At 53.0% G+C, this 14894-nt stretch overlaps 2 protein-coding genes across 6 annotated transcripts in view; one reads left to right on the top strand and one right to left on the bottom strand.

The window, feature by feature from the left end:
- HSPG2 (heparan sulfate proteoglycan 2) overlaps positions 1-2137 on the top strand; it is a 106837-nt gene extending 104700 nt beyond the window's left edge. For all 5 annotated transcript variants that reach the window (XM_065930008.1, XM_065930007.1, XM_065930005.1 and 2 more), the window contains 3 exons: positions 174-257; positions 641-744; positions 886-2137. In XM_065930008.1, the coding sequence (XP_065786080.1) occupies positions 174-257; positions 641-744; positions 886-1058 (361 nt within the window). In that variant the 3' untranslated portion in view covers positions 1059-2137. The remainder of the gene's footprint in view (positions 1-173; positions 258-640; positions 745-885) is intronic.
- Positions 2138-2519: 382 nt separating this feature from the next.
- LDLRAD2 (low density lipoprotein receptor class A domain containing 2) lies at positions 2520-9777 on the bottom strand. The gene is given in 6 exon segments (XM_065928894.1): positions 2520-2743; positions 2869-3030; positions 4907-5038; positions 7186-7462; positions 7464-7621; positions 9696-9777. Coding segments are annotated over 6 exon segments (1035 nt in total).
- Between the last annotated feature and the right edge of the window lie 5117 nt (positions 9778-14894).

Raw genomic sequence — 14894 nt, 5'->3', positions numbered from 1 at the left:
ACACCCACCCCCAGTCCTACCCCCTGCTCACACCCACCCCCAGTCCTACCCCCTGCTCACACCCACCCCCAGTCCTACCCCCTGCTCACACCCACCCTCAGTCCTACCCCCTGCTCACACCCACCCCCAGTCCTACCCCCTGCTCACACCCTCTTGGGCCCGTGTGCCTGCAGCTACCAGCTGGGTAGCGGGGAGGCCCGCCTGGTCTCCGAAGACCCCATTAACGACGGCGAGTGGCATCGTGTGACGGCGCTGCGGTAAGGGAGCCCCCCCCAGGCACCGGAGCGAGGGGCCAGAGTTCCCCCGTCCTGTGTCGGGGGCAGGCATTGAGCTCTGGGGAGACAGAACTTCAGGGCGGGGTCAGTGGGGAGATCACCACCCAGAGCACAGACTTCCAGGACTGGGACAAGACTCCTGGGGGGCGAGGATGGGCGCACGAGCACCCCAAGGGATGGGGGAAACCTGGGTGGGGTGCTCGGAAGCTGTGTGTGGGGCCAGATCTCTCACCCAGCATGGGGGGGGGGGCAGGAAAGAACTCGGGCAGCAGGGGGCGGACCTCTGTCATAAAGGGAGGGGACCCTCACGGGGCTGGGGAGGACGGGGAATCAGGGGTGAGGGCCTGACCCCCGTTCCGATGCAGAGAGGGCCAGAGAGGCTCCATCCAGGTGGACGGAGAGGAGCTGGTGAGCGGCCAGTCCCCAGGCCCGAACGTGGCGGTCAACACCAAGGGCAGCATCTACATTGGTGAGTCTTGAAGGCGGGCCTCGGGGCGGGCTGGGGCCCTGCTCCTCCGGGGGGCGAGGGAGGGACTGGGGGCCCCCGCAGAGCTGGAGCTCCCCCTCCCGGGGCTCCCCGAGCTGATGGGCCCGCCCTCTCCCCCCGCAGGCGGAGCCCCGGACGTGGCCGTGCTGACCGGGGGGAGGTTCTCTTCGGGCATCACGGGCTGCATCAAGAACCTGGTGCTGCACTCCGCCCGGCCCGGCGGCCCCCCCGCACAGCCAGTGGACCTGCAGCACCGGGCCCAGGCGGGGGCCAACACACGCCCCTGCCCCTCGTAGGCGCGGCCCGTCCCGCATGGACTCCCGGGCCGCGCCCCAGCCCCGCAACGGCGACTATATTATTATTAATATTATTATGATGATGATGAATATTTTGTAAGAAACTGAGGCGATGCCACGCTTTGCTGCTGCTGCCCTGGGCTGGACTGGAGGGTGTGCACGCCACCCCCCCGCCCCCACCCACAAACACACCTGGGCAGAGCCACAGGCTGCGGGCACAGCAGATTGCACCAGAGCCGGTGCCTCGGGGGGCCACCAGGACTCGGGGTTGGCGCCGTGGCTCAGTGGGGCCAGAACCGCCCCCACCAACGGAGCCCCCCCACCAAGGCAGCGCTGGGCCGCCCCTTCGTTCAGCCCCGGGGCGGCGGCCGTCACGTCTGCGGAGCCAACCTCGGCTTCCAGCCTGGCACCTTGCCAGCCACCTTGGAGCCTCACCAGCTACCGGAGTGGAGGGCATCAGTTGGCCTTGGCCACCCTCCTCTGGGTTGGGCAGGCTCTCTAGTGCCAACTGTGGAGCAAAAGGCAGCTCAGCCCTGGGCAGGCACCCCGGCCCCCCTCCAGCCCACGTCCTAGCCCCGATCCACCCCCACCAGACCAGCTGGGCCCCCGGCCCCGGCAGCCTCCGCCTCCCACCAAGCCCTCCCGGCCTGCATCGCCCCCCTCCCCACCAACCCCACACCCAGCCCAGGGCCCCCAGCCCTCAAGGGGCTGCAAGGGAAACCACCCAACTCGTACCAGGAGCTGCTAGAGGCAGAGCCCAGCACTGAGAGGGGCTCCCTGCCCGCGCCAGGCCGCGTCCCCCCCACGGATCTGGAAGTGAAGGCCCAGGGGACGTGGGGGGAGGAGGCCTTGGTGGTCAGAAAAGAGTAAGTGCCTTGGGTGGGGGGAGCTGGGACGCACGACTGGGAGGGACAGGGAGAGGACGTGACCGTCCTGCCCCATCTGTGGTCACCCGAGGGCCCGCCCCGCCAGCAGTCCCCCCAGACGTGGGGCCGGGACGCCTGGCCTCTGTGTCCTAGAAGGGACCCTCCTGTGGTCTTTGTCTTGATCTTTCTTAATAAACGGTGCTATCCCCGCCAGGGCTGTCGTCTCCTGTGTCTTTGATTCAAGCGGGACTCGTGGTCCCTGAGGGTGGGTCAGGATGGGGCCAAGCAGGATGGACCAGCGAGTTCCAGGGGTGAAGTGAGACAGCATCAGGCGTGTGAGGCCCCTGCTCCCTGCCCTCCACGGACCCAGCAGGGCGCCAGCTGCCAAAACAAGCTGCAGGGTCAGCTGTCCCAGTGGCCTTCCCTGTGACCCTCCGAGGCGGGCATCACCCCATTTTCCAGAGGGGCAGACTGAATCTCGGAGGATTATGTGATGGGCCCAAAGGTAGACAGCCCTGTGGCAGGGTGGGGGGCAGAACCCGGGGACCGTCTGACCCCAGAGACCACTCTCTTCCCTCCGATGCCCGAAGCCTTTCTAGGAATGCACCCCCTGACGCTGGAAGGCTGGCTCACTCAGCCGCAGCCCCCCAGGGGCCACTTGGCCAGGACACCTGTAACAGACAGTGCAGCAGAGGCCACGGGCCCGGGCCCGGGAGGCCAGCTGGCCGGAGAAGCAACAGCACCACAGGAGGCCCAGGAGGAGGCCAGCAGAGGCCAGGGACAGTGAGGAGGCCAGCGCCACCCCTTGCAGCCAGGGCCCTGCAGAAAGAGAGCGTCCACTCAGGCCTCGGCCTGGGCCTGCTGCCCCCTGCCCTCCCCTGGAGTGGGAAAAGTATGATCTTGGTGGGTGGAGCGACAGTGGGTGGTAACCAAGAGCCACCTACCTTCCAGAGCTTCCCCCTGTTGGGCAGGGTCCCAGGGGGCTGGCAGGCTCATCTCAGCTGCCGTCCCCAGGAGTCCTGACGATTGAAGAGCCGGGGAAGGAGTCAGGGTCTGGGAGGTACCATCATCCAGATTCCCCGCCAGGCTGGGCACTGGAGAGGGACCTGCAGGGGGAAATAACCACTAACTCACTGAGATTTGATGATTAAATGATTATGTCTCATTTAATCCTCTTAAAACCTCTTAGCAAGTATTAGTATTTTTATTTTACAGATAAGGAATGGATGGGGAAACAGTGGGAACAGTGACAGATTTTATTTTGGGGGGCTCCAAAATCACTGCAGATGGTGACTGCAGCCATGAAATTAAATGACACTTGCTCCTTGAAAGAAAAGTTATGACCAACTTAGCGTATTAAAAAGCAGGGACATTACTTTGTCACAAAGGTCCATCTAGTCAAAGCTACGGCTTTTCCAGTAGTCATGTATGGATGTGAGAGTTGGACTATAAAGAAAGCTGAACGCCAAAGAATTGATGCTTTTCAACTGTGGTGTTGGAGAAGACTCTTGAGAGTCCCTTGGACTGCAAGGAGATCCAACCAGTCCATCCTCAAGGAGATCAGTCCTGAATATTCATTGGAAGGACTGATGCTGAAACTGAGACTCCAGTAATTTGCCTTCCTAATGTGAAGAACTGACTCATTGGAAAAGACCCTGATGCTGGGAAAGATTGAAGGCAGGAGGAGAAGGGGACGACAGAGGATAAGATGGTTGGATGGCATCGACTCAATGCACATGAGTTTGAGTAAGCTCCGGGAGTTGGTGATGGACGGGGAAGCCTGGCATACTGCAGTCCATGGGGTTGCAGAGTTGAACTGAGCAACTGAACTGAACTGAACTGAGGCACAGAGAGAGGTTAAGTCACTTGCCCAGGTCACACGGCTAGAAGTGGCAGGGATGGACTTGAACTCACAGTCTAGCTCCGGGGGCTGCAGTGGATGAATGGAGCTACTTCTCAAGAAGGAAGTACCTGTATTGAGCATTGTCAGTGCACCCAACACTGTGCTCTGCACTGGGCTCTTCACCCACAGGATTTCACTTAAAGTTCATGACAGATCTAAAAGGCTAGATTTGTCATCGTCAGTTTACAGGTAAAGAAACGAAGGGACGGGGAGGTTCATTCTTCCACTTATTCAACAAGTATTTTTTGATCATCTACTATACCCCAGGCATTGCTCTGGGGACTAAGGGAAATGACAATGAGAAAAATAGACAGAAATGTCTTTATGGAGGGCTTCCCTGCTGTCTCAGTGGTAAAGAATCCATCTGCCACTGAAAGAGACATGGGTTTGAACCCTGATCCAGGTGGTACTAGTGGTAAAAAAAAAAAAAAAAAAAAAACCCTGCCTGCCAATGCAGGAGATATAAGAGATGCAGGTTCAATCCCTGGGTCTAGAAGGTCCCCTGGAGGAGGGCATAGCAGCCCACTCCAGTATTCTTGCCTGGAGAATCCCACGGATGGAGGAGCCTGACAGACTATAGTCCATGGGGTCGCAAAGAGTCAGACATGATGGAAATGTCTTCAGCTCAGTTCAGTTCAGTAAATCAGTTGTGTCCGACCCTTTGCAACCCCATGAACTACAGCACGTCAAGCCTCCCTGTCCATCACCAACTCCTGGAGCTTACTCAAACTCATGTCTGTTGAGTCGGTGATGCCATCCAACCATCTCATCCTCTGTCGCCCCCTTCTCCTCCCACCTTCAGTCTTTCCCAGTATCAGGGTCTTCTCCAGTGAGTCAGTTCTTCTTGGAAATGACTTAGCATGCACCCTCACCACCACTGAAACACCAGTTGGAAGCAGCTGGACCCTGTCACCTCTGGCATCTTCGAGCTCTAACACCCTCTGGTCCTCAGGCTAGAGGTCCTTAGCCTGGTCTGGACAGAGTCCCCGCTGCTTCCCCTTTTCCTCTCCCGCCACACCCCTGCCTCCAGCTTCCATCCCAGCTGCTTGGCGGGGCCCAGGCCACACACCCCCACTGACCTCCGCAGTTGGCTGGTGGCCAGGAAGCCTGGTCACTGCCGTCGCCACAGTTGTCCATGCCCCAGCGATCGCACACCAGGCTCAGGGGGATGCACCTGCCGTTCCGACACGGGAAGTAGGCACCACAGGATCCTGCAGCCAAGAGAGGAGGCGCGCAATGAGGACCTTGGGCACCGGGGCAGGCGTGGCCCGGCGGGGAGGGAATGTAGGAGGTGTGAGCAGGAGAGGCTGTTTCCAGGCGCGTGCAGACAAGAGTATGGATGAGACAGGGGTGTGATCATAAAGATGATGAGGGTGATGGTGGCTAAGATTTACAGAGTTCCTATGCCAGGCCCAGCAAGGTTTGCATCCCAGCTCACTGAGTTTTCACAGCAACCCTGTGGCTTCACTACTGTTATCAACCCCATTTTAGAGATGAGAAGACTGAGGCACAGGGAGGTTAGGTCACTAGACCAAGGCCTCATAGCCTGTATCTAAGCGGCAGGGGAGGAATTCCGCCCCATGCTCACGTGAGCATGTGAGTGTGTACGTGCACATGTGTGTGCCCAGCGACCTGAACACTCCAAGCACCTCCCCACCCTCGGCACTGTACCTGCCATCAGCCCACCTGCAACTCTACGGCTTGTTCCTCTCAGGTCTCCACTCAAATGTCATCTTGCCCGAAGGCCTGCCCTCACCCCCACACGAGAACAGCACACCACCCCTCCCCGCCCCCCGCCCCTTTAGCCTGATTCCGGTTCCCCTGCAGCACTCACCACTTCTCCAGAACACAGATTGGCTTGATTCTTTGTAGTCTGTCTCGCCCACTAGAACGTCAGCTCAAATGAGGCAGGGACTTTCTCTTTCACTCATTGCTGCGTGAATCCCTGGCACCTAGAACAGCACCTGGTACCTGGCAGCTACTCAATACTTGTTAAGTGAATGAACACACACACAGATGAGAACAGGGGATGACTTGGTGCCCAGATGCGGCAGACAGGTTGGCTTACACAGCACCCCATTCTGCGGAAAAAAGCTGGGTCAGGCAGGACTGACCAATACCATGGCTCAGAGCTGAGCATGGGAATCAGAGCATTCCATTCCTGGTTCTGGGAATGGACACATGACCCATGTGACTAATCAGATTTGACCCTGAAGACTTTGACTAGAACCTTAAGATCCCTGCAGTTCCCTGGCAGTCCAGTGGGTAGGACTTGGCACTTTCACTGTAGGGGGCTCGGGTTCAGTCCCTCTTCGGGAACTGAGATCCTGCCAGTCACACGATGGCGTGGCCAATAGAGAAAAAGTCCTCACTCTTTTTTTCATTGAGGTGAGAATTATAAGAGAGATTGCGTTCTTGGAGCTGCAGGGCCACCTTGCTGCCAAGTAGAAAGAGGGAGCTAGAGTTGCCTGAGATGAAAGCCAAACAGACCCAAAGGGAAAGACTAAAAAGAGAGAGCCCAGGAGGCATCATTTGAGCTCTTGGATCCATCTATACCTGAACCAACACCTTAGTATCCCAGTTATAGGAGCCCCCCAAATTCTCCTTTGGCTTAAGCCAACTTGAATTGGGTTTCTTACATGTGAAAATGAAAGTGAATGCTTTCATTCGCACAAGACATGTAGGTGTCAGACCTGCAGGGACTCAAGCCTCGACTCAGTGTGAGCAGAGGACCAGCTCCAGCAGTTAGAGCCCCGCTGCTCAGCCTGTGACCTGGGAGGGCTGCAGCACTTTGCCTAACCTCCCTGAGCCCGTTTCCCATCCATCAATAGGAGGGTATGACCCAGCAGAGCTGCTGTGAGAACAGAGGCTTGCCAAGGGCAGGAGACAACAAGGGATTATTGTTAACATCACCATCAGTTCCCTTTCCTTGCCCAAGTAGGCTTCCCTCACTTACCATCACCAGGAGTCCTCACTCTCCGCTCCTCTGCAATTGTCTGAGAGGCGGACTCGGGACAGAGGAGCCGGTGTGTGGACATACGTGGGCGTGAGTTGCCTGGAAGCGTGCAAAGCGGTACTGTGTGTGAGGTGTGCGTGATGGGAACTGTGTGTGCGAGGGAGTGCGCCATATGTGAGCTGGGTGAGCCGTGCGCTGGCAGTCTGTGGGTGCCGGGTTTGTGGAGCCGTGTGTACCAGGTGTGAGGTATGTGCTTGCGCCGTGTGTATGAGGGAGTGGATGCTGGAGTGTGAGGGGCGCGAAGTCAAGTCCGCGCGGTTGGCTCTGGGTCTGAACCGCCCCACCGGCTTCTCTCCCGCAGGCCCGGGCCCCTCCGGGTCCAGGCCGACTGCCCCAACCCACCCAGCCGGAAAGAGGTGACTTCGCCCACGAAGTCCACGCGGGGCTGGCGGCCCCTGGTGACCAGGCGCAGGCCCAGGAGGTCCCCGGAGGTCGTCACCGGGGCCGGGATGGTCAGGCCGCAGAGGGGGGCTCCCAGGGGCCGGGGCGTCCCCGGCGCCCCCTCGTACAACTGCAGGTAGGACCCGGGGGCGCAGGGGTCCGCCGGCGGCTGGGCGTAGGCGTTGAGCGCCGGGGGCGGCACGGATGGCGGGGTCAGGCTGTAGACCAGGAAGAAGCGGGAACTGGAGGCGGATCCTGTCGCCGGCGGCGGCCGCCCGCACCCAGAGCCCGCAGTCGGTGTCGGGGGCCACGAAGTAAAAGCGGCGCGACGCGGAGTGCGAGCGCAGCAGCAGCCCGTCCGCCTGCCGGGTCCGGCCGCACAGGTCCACCAGGTCAGCTGCAACGAGAGACGGCCCTGGACGAGGTGCCCGGCCCGGCCCCTGCCATCTGCCCGCCGGGTGGCCCGGAGCGAGTCGCTCACCCTCTCTGAGCCTCAGTTTTCTAGTTGGGGAAATGGCAGGTGATTGATCCGTCTCAGAATATTTGTGAGGGCTACAAAATGTAATTCAAGTCCTCGATCTCTTATTCAGAAACCTTAGGACAGGGACTTCCCTGGGGCCAAGTGGTTAAGACTCCCCGCTCCAATGGAGGTGGGGGCGGGTTCCACCCCTGGAATCAGAGCTAAGATCCCACCTGCTAGGTAGCCAAAAAACCAAAAAACATAAAACAGAAATAATATTGTAACAAATTCAATAAAAACTTTAAAAATGGTCCACATTTAAAACAAAAAATCTTCGGATGGGGTTTCAGAATTTCCCAGATTTTAGAAAGATAATATGATACAGTCCCAAATGGAGTCTGCCGCAGCCCTCTGTGATCAGACACATTTTCTAGCGCAGTTCTACAGAACATTTACCCTAAGTAGGACAAATAGAGACAACACACAGACTCCTATCAGTTCAGGTCAAGGTGTTGCCAGTAAGTTAAAAAACAAATACTGGTTGTCAGACCTTTCCATATTTTGGAGTGGAAACTAAAGGATTGTGGACATGTATGGGTATGGGTGCAGTGCTTCGGAGAGCACCTAATGAGCACTGCAGAAGTACTAGTTTTATCTTACGTAAGGAAGGATGGGAGAGACACAGTCGGGCACCTGCCCAGCCAACAGCCATTCCCTGTTTCTCCTTGCTAAAAGAAACTCAGTTCCCCTCAGCTACCAAGGAGCAACATGCTAGCCCCCTGGTCATTAACCTAATCCAAGTCTTATAACCCTAATTCTATTTGCCAGGTTTAGGGATTGGCATCTGACCTGATTCTGGCCAATGAGATTTAAGGAGAGGCATGCTGAGAGTTCCTAAGAAAGATTTTCCTCCTTAATTTAGTAAAAAAAAGAGGGATTGAGAGCTGTGTGATAAGGAGCCTCTTTTTCTTCCTGCTTTTGAAAGTCATTGACTGAGGATGTGATGCCTGGAGCTACAGCAGCCATCTTGCAAGGATGAGGTCATGAGCATTATGGAGGAGCCTTGGCACAGGTGAGCTGCTGAAAACCATTTCTGGTCTCACCTAAGGCCTCTCTTCTTAAGTGAAATAATAAATGTCCTTATGTTAAACACTCCCTTTAGTTTGGTATCTGTGCCAGTCCCAAACATCCTCATTAGTACTGGGTTGTTATGAGGATTAATGAGATAATGTGCAAGTATTCAAACCATCTCTGGTTTTTGTAAGGAGACAGGGAGAACAGGAGGAGGCTTTTCTGGGGCATGGTAGGGGCACCAGTGGTGCTTGAGGACAAGCCAGGATCTGGGTCTGTGGGGGAGAAATTCTCCTTTAGGGCTCAGGATGTAGGAGCATCTTCTCATATCTGTGCCGATCTACTAAAGCCAGAACCTGCCCTGGAGGGACATGGGACAGGGGGAGTTTCAGAGAGTGAGTGAACAAGCACCCCCTATGTGTGGGGTGCTATCTGTGTGTCTTGCATGGTTGATCACATATGGAAAATAATAACAGGCCCTTAAGGGGCAAGACCCTTTCATTCTTCCCACTTTACTGCTGAGGAACGAAGACTTAGAAACAGTGATGGCAGGACTGCCCTGGGGATCCAGTGGTTAAGACTCTGTGCCTCCAGTGCAGGGGGCCACAGGTTCGATCCCTGGTTGGGGGTGAGGCCAAAAAAGAAAAAAGTAATGTCAAGGGTAGACTGAGTGTGTAAATGCAGGGTTACCTGACTCCGAAGTCCACAGCGTTTCCCAATGCCAGGCCACCCCACCTGCCCCCAGGCCCTTGCTTCTGGGTGACTTGGAGCTCCAGCCACCCACAGGGATTGGGGTGGATTTGGGGGTGCCAGGCAAGAGCAGACTGCGAGTTTCCCAGTGTCCCCCAGCCCATCAGGGTGAATGCTGACTGGGGAAGCGGGCTCTGAGGGTGGTGGGCCTGAGTCTCCTGCCTGCCCAGCCAAGCCCCCTCGGACTCACCGGTGTGCAGAGCCGATGCAGTCAGCGTGGCTGCCCCCAGCAGGAGCAGCCTCTGGGGCAACCGCGGAGGACAGACTTCCATCCCGGCTGTCCTGTGCCCGGCAGTGGGGCAGACGGGCAGAATCCGCAGTTTGGGGTCTTTGGGGAGACTGCGGTGGAGGGGTTGGCAGGACTCAGGGAGCAAGAGGAAGCAAGTACACCAGCTCCTCTGGTCTCTCCAGAGATGTTTGCGCTCCCGGTTCCAGACTCTTCTTCAGATCAGGGTTGTGTCTAGGGTTGCCATGGAGATTTGGGGCTGGGGCAGGAGCCTGGGGAGAGAAGGCGGGGAGGATGCCTGCTCATCCCCTGCCAGACAGGAACCAGGAAACTCAGATCCGGTTCGACCACAGGGCTTCTGGGAGGGGGGTCCCACAGCCTCAGAGAGCTGCCGCCTTCCTGGAGAAGTTGGCATCTTAGGGCCGAGCTTAAGGGAGAGGCCCAGGACACCAAACGGGCCTCTCCGAGGGCCTAGAGGTGCAGCAGGTGGCGAAGGCGCGCTGGCCCAGGACTCGGCTCTCTTACAAAGGGTTCCTGCCTCAGGGCCTTTGCCCCCTCTGCTCCTGCACCCGGACTGCCCCTCCCCCGTAAGGTGGCCCATGGCTGCCTTCTCTGGGTCATTCGGATTTCAAGCTCACGGTCACCTGCTCAGACCACATTTCCCTGACACTTCTCAGTCTAAACTAATGCTTTCCTCCTTGTCACTCTGAATTTATCTCAGTGCTCACTGAAATTACTTTGGTGGTGGTGGTGGTGGTTGAGTCGCTAAGTCATGTCTGACTTTGGCAACCCAATGCACTATAGCCCACCAGGCTCCTCTGTCCATGGGATTCTCCAGGCAGAATACTGGAGTGGGCTGCCATTTCCTTCTCCAGGGGATCTTCCTGACCCAGGAATCGAACTCGGGTCTCCTGCATTGCAGGCGGATTCTTTACTGACTGAGCTACGAAGGGAATTATTTTGCTTATTTATATCTATCTTGCTATATGTATTGTCCATTGACCACCCCCCCAACTAAAATTCCATGTCTTATTGTTCTCTGAAGCCCTAGATCATAGCACAGTGCCTGGCACAGAGCAAAAATCCAGGAAAAAAGAACTAATATGTGGCATTGAACAAATGACCTTCCTTTATTCTGGGTTTTACTTCTTCATGTGTAAAAGGAAGGGCTTGGACCATTTCAGGCTTTTTTCAAAAATTATAATTAGTGGGACAGTATTTTTTTCAAAAGGCATCATACGTAGAACCTTAATCTATGACACTGAAACTTTTCAGGTCTCAGTTTCCTGATCTGCGAAATGGAATAATGGTAGATCTAACTTTGCAGGTGTGTTGTAAAGGAAAAGTAACTTGACACAAGTGGGGGACTTAGAACAGTGTCTGTCACTATAGTAAAGTGCCCAACGCTTGTCAGGCTGGATGACGACTCCCATCGTTGTTATTTAAACATATCTTCTGTGTTTCAAGACGTCCCCCCCTCAGACTTTGAGACACCACCTCAGAGTCTAAGGACTCTATGGGAAGGTTAAAACTGTTGGCCCTACTGCTCTCTAACGCTCTCCTTTCGAGAACCGACATTCGATGTCACCTGCATACCCTGCTGTGTGTGTTGTCCAAGGCTAGGCCGTGGGAACTCCTTTGGCAGGAGTGGATCTATCATGAAACTCGTGAGGCTTGCGCATCAGGACATATTACTTGCATGGGATTATTTCATAATTTCATTAAATTTGCAAAACTGGGATATTTTAACCATGATCAATTCAGATCACTGTCTCTTTCCACCCCAGTCTCCTCCATCACACCCCTCTTCAGATGGCCATGGGCATTTTTGAAATCTGGCTAAGGGAGGTGGCTTTGAGCTTGGGTTTGCAGAGGGTAAATTAGGGGTCCTGGCTCCTCCAGGTGTCATTTTATTATTTCTGAATGCCCCAGAATGCCTTCCAGGAATCTTCCTCATGCACTGTATGCCGTCTGTCCCAGTGTTGTGATATGAAGGTACAGAATCAGAGGTCATGATTGTGCCTGGCCTCGCGGTGTGAGGGGATTGAAGGAGAAATAAGGTTTGAGCTGTATGAAGCCAATATTAAAGCTCACATATATAAGAAATTTGATAGAGGTTATCTCAAGTTTGACAACAATCCTTAAGAGAATAATCTTACTAATAATAATGAACTGCAAAACTGAGGAAAAAACAGTCTAAATCGTCACTAATTAAAAATTAAAAAAACTGATTTTGATCAGTCATGCTAAAGGAAAGATTGAATTATCTTTCTAGTCCTGTTATGGAAAAATCTCATACAGTGTTGTCATAGAAGGGATAAAAGGATGTGCCGCCCAAAAAAGTAAGGGAAAGGGTATTATAGAAGAATGTTAGGCAGTTGATTGATAAAAACATGCTATTGTTTTGACTTTATATTGTTCACAGTTTTTGTCAGTTTTTAAACTTTGAAAGATGTTGGACATGGAAGCAACACAGATGCCCATCGACAGATAAATGGATAAAGAAGATGTGGTGTATATATATATATATATATATATATATATATATATACCATGGAAAACTACCCAGCTGTAAAACAAAAAGAACAAAACTGAGTCAGTTGTAGTCATGTGGATGAACCTAAAGCCTATTATACAGCACGAAGTAAGTCAGAAAGAGAAAAATATTATATGTTAATGCAGCGATATGGAATCTAGAAAAATGGTACAGATGAAAGCATCTGCAGGACAAGTATAGAGGCGCAGATGTAGAGAATGGATGTGTAGACACAGGGCGGGGGAAGGAGAGGGTGGGCTGAACTGCGGGAACAGCACTGACGTCTACACACCACCATGAGAAATGGACAAGCGGGAAGGTGCTGTAGGTAGCGCGGGGGGCTCAGCTCGGTCCTCTGTGATGACCTGGGGGGCGGGATGGGAGGTGGGAAGGAGGCTCAAGAGCGAGAAGACACATGTGTACTTATGGCTGATCCACACTGTTGTACAGCAGAAACTAACACAGTGTTGTAAAGAATTATATTCCAATAAAAAAGGCTGCAAAGAAAAACGAATACGTGATATCTACATACACACACGCACACACACACGGACTATTCTTCAGCCATAAAAAAGAATGAAATAATATAATTTGCAACAACACGCATGGGCCTAGAGGTTATCATACTAAGTGGAGTAACCCAGACAAAGAAGACAAATATTAGGGACTTCCCTGGCGGTCCAGCCGCTAAGACTCTGCACTCCCGATGCAAAGGCCCAGGTTCAACCCTGGTCAGGGTACTAGGTCCCACGTGCCACAACTAAGACATGGCCCAGGCAAATAAATAAATAATTCTTTTAAAAAAAGACAAATATTATTTGATATCACTTATATGTGGAAAGACAATACAAATGAACTTATTTACAAAGCAGAAATACTCTCACAGACATAGAAAGCAAACTTGCGGCTATTAAAGGAGAGGGAGGGAAGGGATAAGTTGGGAGTTTGGGACTGAAATATATACGCTACTATATACACGTTAAATAACCAACAAGGCCCTACTGTAGAGCACAGAGAACTGTGCTCAGTATCTTGTAATAACCTGTAACGGGAGAGATTGTAAAAAAAAAAAAAGAAGAATATATTTATATAGATATGTATAACTGAGCTGAATCATTTTGCTGTACACCCAAAACTACAACATTGTAAGTCAACTATGTTTCAATAAAAACATACGCTGTGTGGCATGCAGGACTTTAGCTCCTAGACCAGGGATCAAATCTGTGTCCCCTGGGTTGGAAGCATCAGTACTAACCGCTGGACTGATAGGGAAATCCTTCAATAAAAATTTCTTTTTAAGTTGTCAGATTTCATCGACTGTGAGTAGAGCGGCAAATAATATTTCATCTTTACTGACCGAGACCCAGGTTAAAGAAGACAAAGTATCCAGGTTTAACCAAGCAGGACCCTGTGGGGCTTTCCAAGGACAGACCCCCCTCACGTCCTCCACCTGCCTCTTGTCTGTAGAAAATGTTAACCTCCTGAAACAGAACTGGATACTGTGGTCCTTGCTCCCCATGTCCTCAGCCTGCCTTTTGTCGTGGAAAAACTTTAGCCAAAGAATAAGTTTAATCAGAGAAGTGATAAAATGCAGAAAGAGAGGAAAAGAGTCAAAGGAGACCAAATAATATTAATAATGTAGTCATTAAAAAAAATAATAATGTAGTCATTAAGCAAAGTCAAGGATCTTTAGTTCCTCCTCAAGGGCTGTAGATAATATTCTGACCATATCCGGTGAACTGTTTTATAAATACTGAATTAACTACATGATGAAGTTTACTACATGACGACTAGACCGTACCTACGACATAAACTGCCACAATTCCGAGAACTGGCCTCATGGAAACAAACCAACCCCGGAACTGAAGAGTTGTTGTTAAGTCGCTCAGTCGTGTCCGATTCTTTTGCACCCCATGCACTGCAGCACACCAGGCCTCCCTCTCCTTCACCATCTCCCAGAGTTTGCTCAAACTCGTGTCCATTGAGTCAGGGGTGCCATCCAACCATCTCAGCCTCTGTTACCCTATTCCCCTTCTGCCTTCAATCTTCCCTGCATCAGGGTCTTTTCCAAAGAGTCAGCTCTTCACGTCGTGTGGCAAAGTACTGGAGCCTCAGTTTCAGCATCAGACCTTCCAATGAACAGTGCTGATTTCCTTAGAACTGCCTGGTTTCATCTCCTTACAGTCCAAGAGACTCTCAAGAGTCTTCTCCAACACCACAGTTCGAAAGAATCAATTCTTCAGTGCTCAGCCTTCTTTATGGTCCAACTTTCACATTTGTACATGACTACTGGGAACCAGAGATCAAATTGCCAACATCCACTGGATCATAGAAAAAGCAGGAGAATTCCGGAAAAACATCTACTTCTGCTTCATTGACTACGCTAAAGCCTTTGACTGTGTGGATCACAACTGAAGATTAACTGTACCTAAAACAATCTAAGATGACCCTGGTCAGACCACCGATGACCAATTTCAAGATGACTGTCACAGCTGAGTGTACTATTTCTGCATGTAGCCCTTTCCTTCTGGCTATAAAAACTCTTACCCTCGATTGTCAGAGGTGGGGGGAGTCACCTTTGGACAGATGTCCGCTACATCCAAAATACAGTGAATTTTCCTTTTCAC

The sequence above is a fragment of the Muntiacus reevesi genome, chromosome 3 (assembly GCF_963930625.1).
Source record: "Muntiacus reevesi chromosome 3, mMunRee1.1, whole genome shotgun sequence".
Lineage (NCBI taxonomy): Eukaryota > Metazoa > Chordata > Mammalia > Artiodactyla > Cervidae > Muntiacus > Muntiacus reevesi.
The sequence above is the reverse complement of the archived record's forward strand: the minus strand, read 5'-3'. Positions and strand labels throughout refer to the sequence as shown.